Source organism: Typha latifolia, chromosome 5 (genome assembly GCF_019914945.1).
Source record: "Typha latifolia isolate L0001 chromosome 5, TyphaL0001v2, whole genome shotgun sequence".
In the NCBI taxonomy this organism is placed as follows: Eukaryota; Viridiplantae; Streptophyta; class Magnoliopsida; order Poales; family Typhaceae; genus Typha; species Typha latifolia.
This window is the reverse complement of record NC_133090.1, coordinates 12,802,035-12,820,724: the sequence shown is the minus strand read 5'-3', so window position 1 is coordinate 12,820,724 and position 18,690 is coordinate 12,802,035. Positions and strand designations below refer to the sequence as shown.

Below are 18,690 nucleotides of genomic sequence, written 5' to 3'. Positions count from 1 at the left end.
TGTGTGTATATATATATATATATATATATATATGCTCACCAACACGTCTTCATTATCCCAAGCAAAGCACCAAAATTTCGAATCCCTTTCCAAAGAGGAAAGAACAAAGAAGCCCCAATCTCTCTCTCTCTCTCTCTCTCTCTCCTCAGCTCCTATAGTTGCCCTCGCCGTGGATCGCCGTAGAGGTGATCGAATCGGAAACCGAGTTGCCGAGACGATCGCCGCAGCCGGATTGGAAGAGGCGAGGCATCGGTCGGAGGAATCATTGACGAGCGAATTGATCGGCCCCGAGGACTGCAACGCCGCAGCGAGGCGGAGGTGGAGACCACCATGTCTGCCGTAGTCTGCGGGAAGAGGTCTTCTTCCATCTTCGAGGAGCACCTCCACACCCCTCCTCCTGCTTCCAAGCGATCCCGCTGCGCTGCCTCCTCCCCCACCGCCGCAGGCATCCGCCTCTCTCCGTCTCGGGCCTCTCCCTCCTCTCCCTCGTCCGATCGGAGCGGGGGTAATCTCGCACACCTCAGGTCCCTCTTCCCTGAGATGGACCAGCAGGTAAAAGATTAATGCGTATTTTGTGTTTCTTTCTGCGATTTTATGTGCAATTTCATCGTCTTTCACTGGTTAATATAGTTTTTGTTTCTAGTAGTAGGATGGTAAAGGGGCGATGTTTGTGACTATTGATGAGGCTTAACAATGATCTGATGCTCAATATTATATATGTGCCGTTGAACTGTTGTTATATCGATGCGTCATTGTTAATATGAATAGGCATCTGAAAAGTTTATATCCTGATTAAAGAGATTTATACTTTTGAAGACGGAAGACTGCTGTTCTGACCTTATATTTCCTGTTGCTATCGTTTGGTTTACTGCAAATTTAGGCCATATTAGTTGTTAAATACCTTCGTCTGCATCTGCTATTATGTAAAACCATCTCATTCATTTCTTCCCTTGCTTCTCTGCTTATGCTCCACGTCTCAGTTGACTCAGTTTGTCGTGGATCCGTTATGCCTGCATGTTGGAAACCATGCTGTTGGTGATATATTTATATGAGTAGGGACCAAATAAACATGGAAGGAGCCCTCAAATACATTGGGGTTTCACTTAGGGATGTGGAGACACTTCTCTTACTCTGATGGAGTATTAATGATGCATATGGCATTGGTTCATGTGGGTCTTTGGTTGTAGAGGCCTTGAGATGAACATAGCGATCTACAGCTAGGCTTATTATTTATATATCTGTATAGCTCTTTCCTTTCTGGGGAAGTTTAAAGATTTCCAATTTCAACGCATGCATGTAAATTGCATGAAGTCTAAAGAGTTTCAATTTCAATGCATGCATGTAAATTTCGTTCGGTATGGTATATTGGTATGCTTTTCTACTTGCCAACTGGAATTAAATGATTCACTTTCTTGATTACATTTTCCTTAAGAAGAGTGGTACAGCTAATTTTAGATCTATTGAGATTTCCAATTTCATTACAATCCTTCATGTGCAAATTGTCACATCTGCACCATCTCATTATCTACGTGGAACCTTTGCGTTATTTTCTTCCTGCTTTTAATTTGTAGTTAGCTTCTTATTAAAGTGTTTCTATAGATTGTCAACATGCGGCTATGTTTTGCTATACGCATATATCTTTATGATAATACCTCCTAATTTAGTTTGATTAAAGAGAAATATTAAATTTAGAAGGGACATCTCATTGTCCTTTTGCATCTCCTCTATGTCAGTTTCTTTTAAAATAACTCACTTTGTCGTTTAGTCATGCAACCTCAACTCCTGGCTATTAACATTTACAGATGGTTGGTTGGTACTGTACACGTGTACATTTGCTTGCAAAGAGGAACGACATATTTCATCGACAGATTTTCTAAAAATTGTCAATTTATATTTCTTTCATCTCCCTTCAAAATTATTCCTGTCATCTCTTTCTTATCTTACAAAGGTCGGGGTGGGTGTGAATTCTCTAAAGTGTGATCTACCATATGATCTTAGAAAAGTTTAAACTGATCAGAGAACAGTTCTTCCATTCTTCTCTCTAACTTTCTTGTTCAGGAAAATGTTCAAGTATGAAAGCCAGGTATGCAGATTGTGCATCTTAATTGTGGTTCAGCGATTCTGGATTCCTTAAGAATCTCTCCAGAAGAGTTTCATTAATTAGAGCATCTCCTGGTTCTTCCTTTTCTTGTTTTATAGCCTATAGAGTCTTGGTAACCCACAGGCCAGTGCCTTTTCTTTTTCCCTTTTTCAGTGGCATATAGTCGATTACCATACAGATTTAATATTTTGCTTTGAAATTCATTCTCAACCATAGTGTTATTGAGAATTGTTCAATATAAATCAACATAAATTTCCACTATTTAGACAAATCTGTAATATTCTGAATTAATCATAGACAAGGGCTTTGCTATATATATATGAATATATAGCTAATGGATGTGATTGTATGGTTTCAGTTTCTTGAAAGAACCCTAGAAGCATCTGGAGATGATTTAGATTCTGCAATAAAGAGTTTGCATGAACTGCGTCTAGGGTCAGCTGAAATCAACTTAGTTTCCGGTGAGTGCAGAACTGAAAATGGAATGCCAACTAATGTTCAGATAGCAACTGAAGGTATGACCAATCATTAGCTCAGTCTAATATTTGCCGAATGTCCTGGTTTTGATTTTTGCTACTTATGTCTTATTTCTGGTGTTTTTTTCCTTAATATTTAGATTATTTACATGGGTGTTGCTGAAAATGTAGCTCAATTTTACTGTTGAAGAATTAGTGGTGTAACAAACTTCCATTTTCCAGTGCTGTGCTTTTCTTATTTAACATATTGTTCAGTTGATAATGCAGTATAATATTGTTTAATTATTCAGAGAAGAAAACCTGTTGAGTGTTCTCTTATTATGCTAAATTGCTGATCGTACTCTGCTGAATGTAAAGTTAGTTTCATGTTTAATTTTCTTTTCTTTTTTTCCCTGTTTACCTGTGCATGGAAACTAGGATGCTTAGTACCATCAAATATTTGAATACTTCTGTCTTACTTCTGATTTTACTCACTCTCTCAGCAGTTCTGATCTTTAACTCAAAGGTCAATCATGTTATACATTTCCCTATTGTTATTCTGTTCTTGATCTTGAAGATAGCACATTCTTGTATCTACAATCATGGGTGACATATAATTATTAGTTAAACCAAGTGATATGCTATTAGTTTACCAATTAACATCATAGTTGAATCAAGTAAGAAATATAATATAACTGAACTATGTACAGACTGGAAATTAGAGAAATGATAGGGTCCGAGTTATTGTAGAACTCTTAAATTAAGTAGCTTTGATTTTATTTGGTCTTGACTAGGGAGAATAATGTTGTTTGTCTTTTAGTTGTAATTGAGATTATTCCGTGTGAAAAAGGGTTCTGGTTTTGTAGTAAATTGATTCAGCAAGAGTCTGGATGTGTCATCTTGGTGCTTTTATATATGGTCAGGGAATATTGTCAATCCAAGTATATATTAATGAATTAGTAGAAGTTTATTGCTGATTCTTAGGTTCTTCTTCTCTCTTTGTTGCTTTTCTGTCTGCTCTGCCTCTTCTCTTGGACAATATTATGATGCCACCTTTGGAGGATCGGTTATTGATCAGATTTCAGAATACCAACCTACAAACCTCTAAAGAAAATGCTGCATCACTCTAAATTGGAAGTTCTGACGATCTTCCACTTATGCTGTTGATGCCATCTACAATCAATTATTCATATTCTTATTGAAATTTTGTTCTGTTTTCAAGCTCTTATATATGCAAAACATATTCTTCTTTGATTTCTTCCTATAATTTGTTGAATGAGTGATACAACAAGTTATCACAAAATAGTCAGGTAATTATTTTGACCGATCATTATATTAAGAATTCTTTTTTTTTTCTTTTATTTGAGGACATGTTAGAGATGTTACACATATGCTATTTGACTATGTACTCAATATCATACAAGTATGTTTTTCTAATTTATTGTTTCTTCATTAGAGACATGATTTTCTAAATCTTTTCGGGAGGTACAGGTTTTCTTCATTTATCCTGATATAAGAATTTGTTACTTTGTCATGTTTCCTGATATAGCAGTTCTATATGCTGCGTTAAGCTGTTTCTTCAGAAATATATGTTGCAGAATTTGTCTTGTTTATCAGTAGGTCATGTAAGTTTCTCCAGAAATGTAGGATAGATTCTGGCATGTAATCAGTGACCAGGCTCCTTAAGGAAGTCAATGTGATAGTGATCACTGATACTAATTCATTTGGTATTTCTAGTGCTTTTATGGTGACCAACGACTACCTAGAAGAATTAAATCATTTTCTTTTTGCATTTGCATTTCTTTTTTGAAGGTCGGGCAGGTGTCGTGGACACTGATGGCGTGGATGTAGCAGCTGAAAATCCACCTGCTTTAGATAATCTTCCCACAGATGGCTCTGAATGGGTTGAGCTGCTGGTGAGAGAAATGATGAATGCATCTGACATGGATGATGCCAGGGCTCGTGCCTCAAGAGTGCTGGAAGTTTTGGAGAAGTCCATTGTCACACATGCTAGTGCTGAAGCAATGCAAAGTTTTCACAAGGTATTTTACACTTTTGTCACTTAGATCATCAAACAATGTTACAACTTATTGATAGCTTTCAAGTTGCTTTCCTCAAGGGACAAACAGCTGAGAGGATCTCTAGAATAGAGAACTTTAGGCTGCAGGAATTTCTCATAGAGCTTCTTGTGTGTTCAATAGGAAAATATGATGCTCAAAGAACAGATGGAAGCCCTGCTTCGGGAAAACAATGTTCTGAAGCGAGCAGTGGCAATCCAACATGAGCGCCAAAAGGAGTTTGATGAGAGAGGCCAAGAGCTGCAACATCTGAAACAGCTTGTGTCACAGTACCAGGAGCAAGTGAGGAACCTGGAGGTAATGCAAGTTAATTGTTTATCCAGGTCTTTCTTTTTTTCCGCACCCTTGAGGAAGTTCTCTTATGGATGTTTTTGTCTTAATGCATGGCAGATTAATAATTATGCGCTCACAATGCATCTCAGACAGGCCCAGCAGGGCAGCTCCATTCCAGGCCGCTTCCATCCGGATGTGTTCTAAAATGGCAGAGGGGACGCTCTCAATCTCCCTGTCTTACAGTTGGACTCTTAAGTTTGCTTTGTAGTTTCTGTAGAGCATGATGAACTGACGCTGCCTGCATTCTGTAAGATAAGGTGGTGTTTGAAGTCATCACTCTTTTCATCAGACTGCCTGACATCTTTTCTATTTTATTTGAAGACATGAAGACATAATAATCTAGACCTATGAACTTTATGTTCTGTGATTCGAATTATAAGTTAGCTACTATGTGGGAAATCACAAATGCATCAAAGCCAGTTGCTAGCACTTCGTCATCCTTTTTAAAAGGTACGAGTTGTGCGGAGCTGCAGCAGCTTCACCCTTATCTATGCAAAGGTGTCTCCCAATGAGCTACATTGGCATGTCCAAAGAAGAAAAGCATGGGAATTCCAGCGTGTTACCCTTGTTAGCTAATGTAAGGTTGAGGATTTTTGTTTTTTTAGTTTTATGATTGCTATAACCTTGTACGCTTGTGGCTATGCTGTGATCTAGTAATTTGTCCCTTTGGAAATTTAAGTGGAGAAACAATAATAAGTTGCAAAGGGGTTGACACTAGAGGGAGTAAACGAATCCATGTAGCGGACTACAAATATTTTGGACTAGTATAGGAGAGCCGCTGTATATTCCGATGATGATTTGGATTCCTTTGGATTTTACTCATCTTGACCCGCAATTAAGATAAAATTTGCGACAATGGAGTTATCCTACTTTTGACAAATCACCTATTTCATTTTAGAAAAATTATAAATATCTTCAACGTACATAATAATAATAATATTTATTTATGCTATAACAATACGTAATTAGAGTAATTCAATCTTACTATATTTTTTAAGCATCAATCCAAACGCTAACTATGAGTAGATAGTATCACAGTAGACTGTATAATACTTTTTATATGTAAAGTAAAATTACGAACAATCTACTCTGTTTCCTCAACCAAACATCATAAAGGAAATAAGAATAGCAAAATCCTTTTATCTTGTGTTAACTCCTTGCTTTTATCTTATCCTTGTTTATCCTTGGTCATGTAGAATCCAAATTATTAATCTGCAGCTAGGTTTATGTAGCCGAGGGAGACCGAGAACCTTGTAGGTTTTGGTCCATGGCCAGGCAGCCACAGCTTGGTCTCGCCCAATCTCTCATTGGGGGTGATTATTTTCTTCTCTCAAACTCTCTCCGCATCTTACAATATTAGGATAATTTTGTTGGCCTGAATTGATGGAGTATAAACTTTTACCTCTATTCTAAAAATTAGGGTCAATCTTCTTTAGATATAGATATACTTAGGCTCCACTAAACTTTAATTGTTAGGTCAAGTCAACCGCCGATTCATCAACCGAATCGAGCATAATTATTTAGAACTAGAGTCGATTCTACTACTTTCTTAGTCATAAAGAAGATACTTTTGGTGCTCATGTTCTTTGTTCGTTTATTTTTCTATTTTTAGAAACTTTTTTCTCTCTTTTTTAAATAAATTTAACTGGGCAAAGATCACTCCTCTCTCATAAATAAGGGGAAAAAAAAGAGTCGGCCCAATCCGGTCCTTGGATGGCTCTCAGACCCAGATATTCTTATTGGGTCCAATCCATGGCCTTTTAGCCGACTAGAATTTACTCTTCTAATTCGGTAGCTACATCTCACTTCCACTTTGAAAACGGCGCTTACTCATGGTCATGGCGAGGGACGCTCTTCCCCGCCCTCTCCGCCACAGCACCTTCTCCCGCAGCACCCCCTCCTCCCCTTCTCCTTCTCCTTCTCCTCCTTCCAACGCAGGACTCAAACCTGGCTCCAACGGCGCCGTCTTCGTCTCCTCCGGGATTCCGGACCTCGACAGTAATTTCCCCTCAAAACCCCACCTTTCCTCTCTTTACACTCCCTTTTTCTCACCTCTAATCAATACCCATTTCGCGTTTTCTTTTATTTTTTTTTCTCGGTTTTGATTTTTTTTAAGGAATTCTTGGCGGTGGCTTCCTCCTCGGCTCGGTGGTGATTGTGATGGAGGACTGCGATGCGCCTCACCATCTACTTCTCCTGCGTTGCTTCATGTCTCAGGGATTAGTCCATCGCCAGCCGCTCCTCTTCGCGGGTCCCATTGAAGAGCCCAGAGCGTTCCTCGGAACGCTGCCATCGCCGGTTTCGGGAGCGAAGGAGACCCAAATCAATGCTGGCGGGAAAGATAAGGTGGGTTAATTTCTGCCATTATTATTTTTTCTCTTTGGGCTATTGTTTGCGGGGTAGTTTGATTTGAGTTCTGTTGTGAGGTGCAGGAGGAGAAGGGGTTAAGGATTGCTTGGCAGTACAAGAAGTACTTCGAGGAGGAGAAGATTGGGGAGGTTCAGAATAGAGGTAAGATGGGTTTGGAAAAAAGATTCAATTTTTGGGTACTCAATTTGAGTTTTTTTGTTGATATGCTATATGGTGTGTGTACTTGTTTCCTTGTATCTACTTGAAGGGTCAACCAAATGATCAAAATGACTGTGTTTATCTTGGCTGTTGTTGGGGTGGTGCTCTTGGAACTGATGGTTGTAATGCCTAAGGGATAATTGCTTAAATGATAGATTAGAATTTCAAAAGAAAATCCGAAAGGAAGTTTACTGTTCACTTTATATTTTTATGAAGCATAGGTATATAGTCGTTTTGCTAAATTTATTATCTGATTGTTGGAGAGTATCTACATGTCAGTAACCAGGCAATCCAAGACTCCAGCAACTTAAGCACGTACATAGGCTCTCAGCAGCTGTTTGGCAACCTTGGCTAATTGGTTAAGGAATTGATTACTGTTTCTGTAGTTGCTTCTTGCTTACTTCTGGCATGAATGTTGATGCACGATGAGATAATCTCCTGAAGGAATAATACTATTGCCCAAGCTGAATTATGTCGCTAGCTCTCCAAAATTCTCATGAAGTGGATTGTTATATCCTTTTTCCTAAGCTAAGTCATATTGCCAAGCCTTTAAAATTCTTGATTTCTTGTGAATATTGTCATAAAGTAAATTAGCTTGTTTAAGACTTCAGGGAGGAACAGACTTATGGAAAAGCTATTATCATAGATCAGCATATTTAAAGATCGAATCATGATGTTAGTCACATATCCTGTCGTAGAAATGGTAGAGCAAATTAGTACAGTTCTTTCAAATGACATGAAATATATAAAAATTTACACGTGGTTTGGTCAAATTATATAACCAAATAATTAGGTAAAAGTTTTAGTAAGTAAAGAATAATTTGCATTAAAATACTGATCCGATTGTTGAGACAATTGAAAGTACTGTTTCCTTTTTCTTAAGAATGCCCTGTGGTTCCGACCCAAATTTTTTTTTGTGTGTGTGTGATGATTGGGTGGCTGAAAAAAATTATTATACCAGAATTGTCTTGTTTTTACAATGTATTAGAATATGTCACTTGAGAAATTTTGTTTTGCAGGTACTATGCAGGAGTTCAGTAATGATTTTGATTTGCGGAAGCCTCTGGAAAGGCAGTTGCTTAATTCACAGCATGTTGACTGTCTAAGCATGCGAGATGTGAATGACCTTGCTGTCCTTCATGATCATTGTACAACCTTTTTATCAAAATTTCCTCGGTATAATCCAATCTTTTGGTTTCTATATTCTATGGGAAAATATGGTTTGGTGATCTTGATTTGTTTTCACTCTACATCCAGAAATGATGATTCAAGTGTCGGTCGGATTGCTATACAGTCCCTCTGTGCACCACAATGTGGGTACTTTGAAAAGGTATGCATTTGCTTCTTCGATCATACAATTGAATGAAATTCAATTAGTTCCTCTTCAGTTGATTGTTGAATGTTATGATCAGTATCTCGTTTTTTTCTGTATTGTTATTTAGTCTATTTACTTCATCAACATTTCATTGTAGGACTGGGATATGGTTTCATTTATCAGGTTGCTGAGAGCAAAGATTCGGTCCTCCAATGCAGTTGCTGTAATTACTTTACCAGCTTCCCTTCTTTCATCTTCCTTCTGTAAGAGGTGGCAGCACTTGGCAGATACACTGCTTTCTGTCAGAGCAATCGCAGGCAAGTCAAACTATCAAAGTACAGAGGATTGATTATTGATATGTTTGTGAGCCCTTTGCTTACAAATTTGGTTGTCTACAAGTGTTTTTTTTTCTTCTTTCCTCAGATGAAGACAAGGACTTGTCAAAGCTCCTTACTGGATATCAAGATATGGTTGGCTTTCTGCATGTGCATAAGGTGGCTAATATTAACACTCAGGTAAAGCTGCAGATTTCCTACATTTTCAGCTTCATCAACTTCTTTTCACTGTCTTTCAACTATGGATGTGTATAATGCTTTCGAGCTAAAAAGTTGAGATGCTGAAAATATTTAGGACAAGCTTCAAGACCGGATTCCAAGTACTATTAGATTTACGCATGTGCCATGCATGTTGATCCAAGTATATGCAACAAAGTGAAAGAACAGCCCTGGGATGATTACGGTTTTAGTGGATATGTAGCTGGAAGATGAATGCGATTCTCTGGGGGAAAGGGGAGAATATTGCACCTTATTATTTATTCCCTACTCCCCTTGGGTATAAAACTTCACGTGTTAGTTAATCTTCCATTTTCCTTATATGGCTGATGTAGTAGAGAAGTTCATGCATGAGCATGCATGTACATTTTGAAAGTTAAATCCCTATGAGCATTTGTCGCAATCATTACCAGTTGAATAACTTTGTTCGTAGACTGGAATGTTGATCAGGCATATCTGTACACAAGTGCTCCTGGAGAGTAAAACATATTTAGCTGCACTTATCTTAGAATTTGTAATGATTTTTTTCCCTTTTTGAACTTTGCAAGCAGGTGCCTTTCATACTGGAGGCGTCCACATTCTCCTTGAAGCTTCATAGGCGACGTTCATTGGTCCTGGAACGTTTGAATCAAGCTCCTGTAGAAGCTTCAAGCGGCACTTCATATGCAACATCTGGCAGTTGTTCTGCCTCATCAAAAGGATCTTCACTTGATTTCTAGTTCAGTCACCATCAATTCAACTTCACATTTTCACTGAGAATGTCGAAGACCTATCGATCCCCTCTGCAGCGCAAAATCTATGTGATGACCGGAACCTTTTTCTCTGCAGCATTGCTTTCAAGTTATAGACAGAGGGACATGACTTGTGGGCTAGTCATAATTTATCTTTGTCCTAGTTGATTGTCATATGAGTGGAGATGTATGTATATCAGGAAAGATTAGATGGATATATTTTTTTCCACCTTTCAGCTCTGTTTGGATAATCTTTTGTTTCTACTACTTTTCCAACCTATGTACAAGTACATTTAGAAATGTTGGAGGTAGCAGCCCTTCATTAGATATGAGAAAGCTTCATTAAAAAGTTCCCTTTCCTTTTTTTTTTTCGAGGTTAGAAATTTCTTGTTAACTAACATGCCTTATGATGTAGACTAAAGATAAGCAGTCAATAGCCTGATCATTTGATCAATAGTAGTAAACTGGAGGAACTGATTTGCAAATATGTAAAGGAAAGCGAGCAGCTTTTCCCACAATAAGTCGATAATGTAGGCGGCAGTTTGCAAAAATTCCTTCAAGGTAAAATTTATAACGGACCCTCCGTTTTACCAGGCCGGCCCGTAACCAAATCTCCCGGAGGATAGGGTTCGAATTCGAAACAAACCGAGAGAGGAGAGAGAGAGAGAGAGAGAGAGAGAGAGAGAGAGAGAGAGAGATGGTGGTGGAGCCGATGGTGGCGAATGGATCCATTCCGGCAGTGGAGGAGGAGGAGGAGGTGGAGGAAGGGGAGATCCCGGGGGATCCAGTTCCTTCTCCGGTGGCGGAGGATGGCGGCGCCGAAGGTGGACGGCGACCGACTCATCCACTTGAGCACTCGTGGACGTTTTGGTTCGACAACCCCACGGGCAAGTCCAAACAGGTCGCTTGGGGAAGTTCGATTCGCCCCGTCCATACCTTCTCCACCGTCGAAGATTTCTGGGGGTAGTCTCTCTCTCTCTCGCTCTCACTCTAAAAAGTTCGATCTTGAACTCAATAGAAATCGAAATTTATGATCGCAAGTTGTTATTTTATGGTACAAGGCATTAGAATACTATGGTGAAGGCATTTTTTAATCCATTATTTTACAGTTTTACTGGTCAGTAAATGTCAATGATGATGCTAATAGAGGATACATACTAGTAGCCAGAACTTTCACTTTTTGTAACCAAACATTCCCTAAGCCTGGTATGGATGAAGATCACACTTCAAGAGACAAAGTATTGCTGCTATGCAGCTTTTAAGACATTTTTTTTGTCAGATCGAACATTTCTCCCCCGAAATTTGCTTTAGCGTCGAGGTGATAAACTCTTTTGATGTTCCAATAGAGTTTTTTTTTTTTGTCTAAAAGATGAGCGGGCTTGTTCTTAGAAGAGTACAATTCTTCATCTGGGACTTGTGAACTACCTTAGGTCCAAATTGGACGAGTTTTGCTTTTAACTAAATCATGAGTTACCCTTGGAATGATATGTATACTAGTACAGAAGCAGGTCTAAGTTGATCTTTCCCGAAGCTGTTCATCCTAGTACCAAAAATTGACTTAAAACTAGCAATTATTTATTGGTACTTTTTAAATATCCTACTCTTGATTCCATATCCTCAATCGGTGGGTGATTTCCATTCTTAATTTTTTTCTTACATTCATCATTTACTAATTATTATGGACTTGCTTCAGATCTTCACTTTCCTTTTTGTTTTATTTTCTTTTACTATTTTATTCCAGTTTAGCAGTCCTTTATGCTTAGTCGAAAACCTGCATTTTATCTTTTTTTCCAGTCTTTACAACAACATACATCATCCAAGCAAATTAACTATTGGATCAGACTTCCACTGTTTCAAATATGGAATAGAGCCAAAGTGGGAGGACCCAATATGCTCAAATGGAGGAAAATGGACAATAAGTTGCTCTAGAGGGAAGGTCGATACATGGTGGTTATACACTGTATGATTCTATTTCCTGTTTCATTTTGACTATAATAGTTTCTTGAGACTTTCTTCATGATGAAACCTTATATCCCTGCTAGTTGCTGGCTATGATCGGAGAGCAGTTTGACCAAAGTGATGAAATATGTGGAGCAGTTGTCAATGTACGAGCAAAGCAGGAAAAAATCTCTATATGGACAAAAAATGGTCTAAACGAAGCTGCTCAGGTAAACTGTAAACATGAAACATGTACTTCTGTTTGTATCTTTAGATAATTAATGTATTAGGGAGGTAAATTCCTGCTTATTCCCTCTTCACTTTCCCAGATGTCTTGAGATATCTTTATCTGCCAAGTTTCTATGGGATTATGTGGGCTTCGTGTCAGATAATTGCTTGTGTCTTTCATAAATACCCTACATTGACACTGAACCAACAGATATTTGAATATCCTCATAGACAAAATAGAGTCATAAATCTTGTATAATGTTTTAGCATATCAGGTTTTGAGCCAGGTGATAGGGTTATATTCTCTTACGTTTGGTTGATCATCTCCTGATAAATTTATCTCCAATATAAGTGGGATTTCTAAAATAACTAAATTCTAGTTTATTTTGAGTTGAATCTAGAAGGAAATATTGTCCGAATAGAAAGCTAGGCATGTCTGCACCAAAGTCATGAGGTGCTGATGCATATGCACCAAATATGATATACTCTTCCACATTTGAGAGTTTCTATGCATGTTTAACACGACAGTAGTTTCTATTTTACAGATGAGCATTGGAAGACAATGGAAGGGGTTCCTGGATTTTAACGACAGTATTGGATTTATACTTCACGTAAGCTTTGCTTTAATTTTTGAAAGTTCTTGCACTGGATTGTTTGGCCTGTCCATTCTATAATCCATATTTCATCCTTTTGTTCTTTTCCGGTTTCAGGATGATGCCAAAAAGCATGATAGATTTGCCAAGAGTCGGTACCAAGTATGATCTACTGAGATGTGCAAGCATAGCACATTCTTCTTAATCTTCGTTCTTCACTAGTTGCTTGGATTTATGAAGTCACTTAAAGCATCTGAGCTAGCGAACAAAGTGTGTAATGATATTAACCAGCATTTGATCATTATGTAAATGTGTTTCAGGTAGCTAACTTCTAGCATTCTCATAAAGTTTCTGGTTCTTGTGAACATTTGCGTCTATCATTATTCATGTAAAAATGTGCAAACTTAGAATAAATTAGCTGATGAACATTAATACTTTATCAGTCATTACTTTGTGTAGGAAAATAAGGAATAAATTAGCTGATGTATAAAATCATGTGGAGATATCTATGATAACCCTAATAGATATCATCAGCAACTTTACACTGAACATGAATGCTTAATATCAACCAAATTAAAGAACAATAGTAAACCGACAAATATACGGGGAGAGAAATAGACTATGCAATTAGGGGACTAGTACTAGTAGAAGTATGATACATTTGTTTGTCTAGCTTAATTTTAATTATTTTTAAGATTTGATAACTTGGTCTATTTGAATGTGTGATTAAGTATATAGACTGCAGTACATGACATTAAAAAAAACCAAAATATTTCATGGATGGTAAACTTCTATGGTCACTTAACGCCATTATTTGCTACGCCTAGTGATATTTTAGATTGAAACCTTCCTAACTCTAATTTGATTTTGGACTGATCACCCCTCCACTCGGTCATTCCTGGGCTCCTGGCTCAAATTTGAATATGAACAAGGTCAACTTAATAAATCATTATTTTTTAAATGTTACGGATGAATAAAATATGCTGCATGGCAAGTTTGTAACGAATTATATTGCTTATAATTGATAGCCATCATCTACTCATGTAATATATTTCTCCTCACCTCTCAAGTAAAATAGCATGAAATGCCTCTATAGTGAGGGAATATGCTTTCCAAACTGCATTAACCCAATAAAAGGATCTACTGATCTAGCTGTTTAGTTTTGCTCAAGCTGAACACTTAAACTTCCACAATAATATTAACTGCAAAAGGAAGCCAGTAGAGAAGTTGAATACCAGAAAGTCACGTAATGAACGTGTTGAATAGATATTTATATATATATATGAGAGAGAGAGAGAGAGAGAGAGAGAGAGAGAGAGAGACCAAATCTGTAGGTCTATTACAAAGAACATTGCAAAATTAGCATTTCAAGGTTCTGATTCAGATGAAGGCTACAACCGTCACCCTCAGCTACTTTTAGAGTCTTAAATTCCCCATGAAAGTAACAACAAAGTTGAGAAATAAATTAAATGCTACAATGGATGAACAGCGCTGCATTCTGCAATACAGATGATCCACATATTTAGCTCTTACTCAACAAGCTGCCCCGTGATGAAAGGAGACGAAAAGCTTGGTTGGAGTTTTTCAGCACCGATGACGATCTTGAGACCTGCATTTTTCTCTTCTTCAAAAATTCCAAAGAGTTCTGCAAGCAATGAGCAGGCGGGATATCCTTCAGCACAACAGTTTCAGGCCTGACAAAAAAAAAGAAAAAAAGAAAAAAAAAGACTGATTAGCAAACTGTTCAGGAAATTTATGTTTGGAAGACTGGAAGAGGAGAGATACCCAGAAGTTCTCTGTTTTTTCTTTTTTGCTGGTTTCTGATTTTGATTTATGATTTCTTCCTCGGAGTCAGATGAAAAAGTTTGCCTGCAAACAAGGGGGAACACTCATAAAGTTGCTGCAAAATGCCAAGAAAGGTGACAGATTCAAGAACATACAGCTATCTAGTTCAGCAGACATGATAAATTTAGTAGGATATTTGCCATGAAGGTTTCTAGTTCACACATTCTTGAATTAGATTAATTTTTATCTTTAATTTCAAAAACTTCAGTTTAGACTAGCGGTAGAAAACTTTTCTCCATGTTTTACTCATGTCTTGCTCGTAAGCAACTCATGTCATGCAATTCAGAGAAAAGTCGCACATGCTCATTCTTAGGGATGCCGGAATGCCGCAATGGCTCTGCATGCATCTAAAAATTATGTGGCTTTGTACCGACAGAAGAAACATGAATGAAGAGATATATTTTATTTATTACTCGAATTGAACTCTAGAACATTAAAAGAAGAATATAGTATAAGTAGATACATTAAACAAACAGAGTAGCAAATCCATATAACACATAAAAGACATTGAAACATCGATGCCAATATTAATCACACCGACCTAATTATGCCATACTCAAAAGTACCATTGGTCACCATGTAGCATTTATATCCAGGGATCTGTCGCCTTCGTCTCTGTAATCACACTATCTATTCTCTTGAACTAAAAACTTCACTAATTATATACCGAAATACAATAAGGGCAGGCAGCAAGTACAAGAAACAGCAGCACAACCGCCATTAATATAATTAAGATAGAAGCTAGCATGATTTCAAACAGAAAACTAGTATATGCTTGTTTCTCCTATAACATTAACGAGCAGAAAGAATTTGGCACAATTTAATTGCTCTTTAGCCCTTGCTTAAGTAAATATGTCCACATGTAAATACGAAGCTAAGATTTAAAGATTTCTAACCACGTTTGACACCCAAAGAAACCAGTTCAATCAAAAGCTAAAACTTTTGGAATAAACTGGGGTAATAAATGTAAATACAGGAGGCAACATGAGCAATTAACCAAAAAAAAAACTATCCTATAATAATATCAACTCAGAAGGCTCGATCATCATAGGTAAATGAAAAATTAGATGGACATACTTCTCACGGGCTGCAAGAAGGTCAACTATATTGCTCGGAAGCATTCCTGGTATGACACATTCGTCCTGCTGTTGTTCTGCCTCTTTAACTTCAGGTTCCTGCTTATCTGATTTTACTTGAGTTCTTCTTTGTGCCCACTGTCTCCGTCTTTCTTTACCTTCCTGTGCCACCCTGTAAGAAGAGACTCAGCACATATTATCTTGAAATAATCTGGAAAAATGTTCAGCTTTCAGTTAGTTTCTTAAATTCACAGTATGTCGAAATAACTTACACCCACCTGTCTATTATTAATGATGCCTAATAAGTACTAGTATATTCACAAGATTGTCCTTTTATGGACATAATTGTGCAATAATTGCATCAGAAAAAAGAAGTTTCTCAGGTATGTCCACGTTGTCATTACATAGAGAGAGTTCCCAATCTGCATTTCTCCAGCAATTATCACATGAAACTACTAGGTATATTTTTCCAGCAATTTCAGAGATATTTTCAGTTGTATCCCTTAATTCTCAATTAAAGTCCCCAAGATTGGGCCTAATGGCATAAAGGTTTGTGAACATATTCTTTACTTGTGAATGAAATACATCTGTTATCCAAAAGTTTTACCCAATAGCCCATGTAAATAGCTCATGTAACTACAAGAAGTCAACTTTGAAACCTCAATTTCTATTGGTAAAGAATGAGCAAAATAATCCAACTGTCAAGAAAAAAATATGAAGCTTATAAGGCTGTCACCACATCTTCTCAAGTAAAGAGGAAGCAAACACTGTCTATGAAATATTAAATATTTCAGATTTTCTAACTTCCAAGTGTATATCTGTGCTCCTAGATAACTTCTCAAATCATGTAACCTTCCTGACTAGTACAACAACATTTAAGCAATAACATAAGCAATGTTGAAGTAGCTTGAACAACATTTGCAGTCAAAGTGGGTGAAGGGTGGTCCATGTGTCACCAAGAAGACAAACAGAATAACAAAAAACCATTTAGGGCTAAATGTTTAGTGAAAACGCCAGATTCCCTTTCTTTGATAGGAAAAAGTGCAGCATGAGGCCAAAAGAACAGCTCTGAAAGCAATGAGTCAATGACAATAAAAAGAGAAACACTAATCAGCATGAGGTTAAAAGTACTGGATTGATCAGAAAGTCAAATTTAATGGTATAATATGCATGTCAGAACCTCTTAAGAAACAAGTGGACAGGAAGCACATAGTTCTATGATACTATCAATTTCAGGCTGCTTATGACTAAATAAAATAAAGGGCAGCATACCTGATGGCATGCTCCTTTTGGACTTTCCTGATTTCTTCATCTTGCTTAATGCTCTGAAATAACATCACCAGTTATAAGTAACTTCCTTAGGATCATATTCTGAAATTTACAGACACCAACTTATAGACATTGAATAAGAGCTTAATAAATTTTCCTGAACAAGTGCTGGTTCATTTATAAGTTACATATACCTTTAAACATTTCCAATATGTTATGAGCTTTTGTATCACATATGTGACTTTGAGCATCTAATAATGGAAGGCCAAAGTCGTATGACCATGTGTTGGTTAGTAAGTCATATCCAACTGTGCACTACTTGGAGGACTTCTTTTATTGGGTATTGAGCTTATCCCTTTCACTATTTGCAAATAAATGGAAAATTTTGTGTGCATTTATGTAGAATTCAGCTCCATAGTCTGGCTCTGAACTATGTCAGCAGGCAGATTCTCTTGTCCTTGGATTTTTCATAATGACTAGTGACAAGTTGAGCTACAGAGATAATGAAACTCACACAAAACTGTTATATCCCAGACATTAAAGCTTTGGGTGAAAATTTGTTTCTTATCAAAAGTAAATCTGGGCCTTACAATAGGTCAAGCGAATCCCGCAAGAAAGTCATAAATCCTAAGCAGAAGTTTCAGAAAGCATCTTCACAATACTAACCTCATGCACTTTGTTGGATTTAGAGAGATCTAACAGATGCATGTCTTCATTGAAAGAAAATTTGAGAAAACAAAATGCCATCATTTCATTGTCATATGAAATCTAATTTCTTGCAATCTAGATGATGTTTTTACAAAAAGCCAAAACCTACTTAAAACTTTAAAAGAACCCCATGATCACTCCCAGCTATCGATCAACAAGAAAGGACAAATGATCCACGAACCCAAATACATTATCAAGCTTGGATCAAATGCAAATTGATGCACAGGTTCAGCAAGTCTCATTTTGCCATCATGGCGGCTCGAGACATGGAGTAGCAGAAGACATCTACAGACTACTTTAGATTGAGCATATCGCCAGATTAAATGAAGCACAGCAGGCAACACCGTCGCTTATGCTGTGTGTGCTGCTCCAAAACATCACGATGAGCTCTCTCTCTCTCTCTCTCTATAATGTCACCCTCGCCAAGGTTCTTACTTCGGGGAGTAGGACACTTGTTTGCCGACATAGAGGTAGTGATCACTTACATAGCTACGCAGCTACCAATCTATTATGCGACAATCCAGTAAAACTAAAAAAAAAAGGACGCATTCTTGATTCATCAAACAACTCCAATCCAAAAGTACCTCAGAAATATTAATACGAATGACCACAATAACCAGAGGCTCGAGCATAGTAGTATTCTACGAGAAGGACTACAAAAATTAAACACCTAAAACTATAAATTTAAGATTTATTTTAGACGTATTTGGATTAGAAGAGCAGACCTCGAAGGCTGTGAGCTCCTCCGGCGCATCGGAGTCGCTGCCGCTCTCCATCGTCTCCTTCGCTTCACTGCGGAGAAGACTCGCTGCGAATTGCGAGTCGATGCCCTATTTTTCGTGTATAATGGATTAAGAGCGGGAATAAATCGGGTCGGTTCTCAAACCGAACAACGCAATAC

At 37.6% G+C, this 18,690-nt stretch overlaps 4 protein-coding genes across 5 annotated transcripts; 3 read left to right on the top strand and 1 right to left on the bottom strand.

Annotated features, from left to right (window-relative positions):
* The first annotated feature begins 11 nt into the window (after positions 1 to 11).
* Positions 12 to 5,329, top strand: LOC140788849 (uncharacterized). Its single transcript, XM_073138321.1, has 5 exons — positions 12 to 552; positions 2,460 to 2,616; positions 4,369 to 4,598; positions 4,758 to 4,931; positions 5,025 to 5,329. The coding sequence occupies exons 1-5, from the start codon at positions 331 to 333 to the stop codon at positions 5,109 to 5,111; spliced, it is 870 nt and encodes a 289-aa protein (XP_072994422.1). The 5' UTR covers positions 12 to 330; the 3' UTR covers positions 5,112 to 5,329.
* A 1,408-nt stretch (positions 5,330 to 6,737) lies between these two features.
* On the top strand, positions 6,738 to 10,481 carry LOC140788067 (elongator complex protein 4). Of its 2 annotated transcripts, none has more exons than XM_073137176.1 (8): positions 6,738 to 6,965; positions 7,084 to 7,313; positions 7,400 to 7,478; positions 8,555 to 8,711; positions 8,793 to 8,865; positions 9,008 to 9,167; positions 9,274 to 9,365; positions 9,953 to 10,481. In XM_073137176.1, the coding sequence occupies exons 1-8, from the start codon at positions 6,800 to 6,802 to the stop codon at positions 10,118 to 10,120; spliced, it is 1,125 nt and encodes a 374-aa protein (XP_072993277.1). In that variant the 5' UTR covers positions 6,738 to 6,799; the 3' UTR covers positions 10,121 to 10,481. The 2 variants fall into 2 exon arrangements, with proteins under 2 accessions (XP_072993277.1, XP_072993275.1); XM_073137174.1 differs by having other exon boundaries at positions 6,748 to 6,965; positions 9,250 to 9,365.
* A 209-nt stretch (positions 10,482 to 10,690) lies between these two features.
* On the top strand, positions 10,691 to 13,256 carry LOC140788479 (eukaryotic translation initiation factor 4E-1-like). Its single transcript, XM_073137734.1, has 5 exons — positions 10,691 to 11,095; positions 11,927 to 12,092; positions 12,175 to 12,300; positions 12,844 to 12,909; positions 13,009 to 13,256. The coding sequence occupies exons 1-5, from the start codon at positions 10,830 to 10,832 to the stop codon at positions 13,057 to 13,059; spliced, it is 675 nt and encodes a 224-aa protein (XP_072993835.1). The 5' UTR covers positions 10,691 to 10,829; the 3' UTR covers positions 13,060 to 13,256.
* Positions 13,257 to 14,209: 953 nt separating this feature from the next.
* On the bottom strand, positions 14,210 to 18,651 carry LOC140788480 (uncharacterized). Its single transcript, XM_073137736.1, has 5 exons — positions 18,515 to 18,651; positions 17,085 to 17,137; positions 15,814 to 15,984; positions 14,677 to 14,760; positions 14,210 to 14,585 (listed from the first exon to the last, which is right to left on the bottom strand). Exons 1-5 carry the CDS (start codon positions 18,563 to 18,565, stop codon positions 14,414 to 14,416), a joined length of 531 nt encoding a protein of 176 aa, XP_072993837.1. The 5' UTR covers positions 18,566 to 18,651; the 3' UTR covers positions 14,210 to 14,413.
* Positions 18,652 to 18,690: the final 39 nt, after the last annotated feature.

Bases quoted from the DNA above. Each gene is read 5' to 3' on its own strand.
- LOC140788067 (XM_073137174.1), top strand. From the start codon at position 6,800: ATGGTCATGGCGAGGGACGCTCTTCCCCGCCCTCTCCGCCACAGCACC. The intron at 7,479-8,554 runs GTAAGATGGGTT...TTTGTTTTGCAG, and splicing joins TGGGGAGGTTCAGAATAGAG to GTACTATGCAGGAGTTCAGT. The intron at 9,168-9,249 runs GCAAGTCAAACT...GTTGTCTACAAG, and splicing joins TTCTGTCAGAGCAATCGCAG to TGTTTTTTTTTCTTCTTTCC.
- LOC140788849 (XM_073138321.1), top strand. From the start codon at position 331: ATGTCTGCCGTAGTCTGCGGGAAGAGGTCTTCTTCCATCTTCGAGGAG. The intron at 553-2,459 runs GTAAAAGATTAA...GTATGGTTTCAG, and splicing joins TCCCTGAGATGGACCAGCAG to TTTCTTGAAAGAACCCTAGA. The intron at 4,599-4,757 runs GTATTTTACACT...TGTGTTCAATAG, and splicing joins CAATGCAAAGTTTTCACAAG to GAAAATATGATGCTCAAAGA.
- LOC140788479 (XM_073137734.1), top strand. From the start codon at position 10,830: ATGGTGGTGGAGCCGATGGTGGCGAATGGATCCATTCCGGCAGTGGAG. The intron at 11,096-11,926 runs GTAGTCTCTCTC...CTTTTTTTCCAG, and splicing joins ACCGTCGAAGATTTCTGGGG to TCTTTACAACAACATACATC. The intron at 12,301-12,843 runs GTAAACTGTAAA...TCTATTTTACAG, and splicing joins GTCTAAACGAAGCTGCTCAG to ATGAGCATTGGAAGACAATG.
- LOC140788480 (XM_073137736.1), bottom strand. From the start codon at position 18,565: ATGGAGAGCGGCAGCGACTCCGATGCGCCGGAGGAGCTCACAGCCTTC. The intron at 15,985-17,084 runs GTATGCTGCCCT...CTCTTCTTACAG, and splicing joins CAAAAGGAGCATGCCATCAG to GGTGGCACAGGAAGGTAAAG. The intron at 14,586-14,676 runs GTATCTCTCCTC...TTTTTTTGTCAG, and splicing joins AAAAAACAGAGAACTTCTGG to GCCTGAAACTGTTGTGCTGA.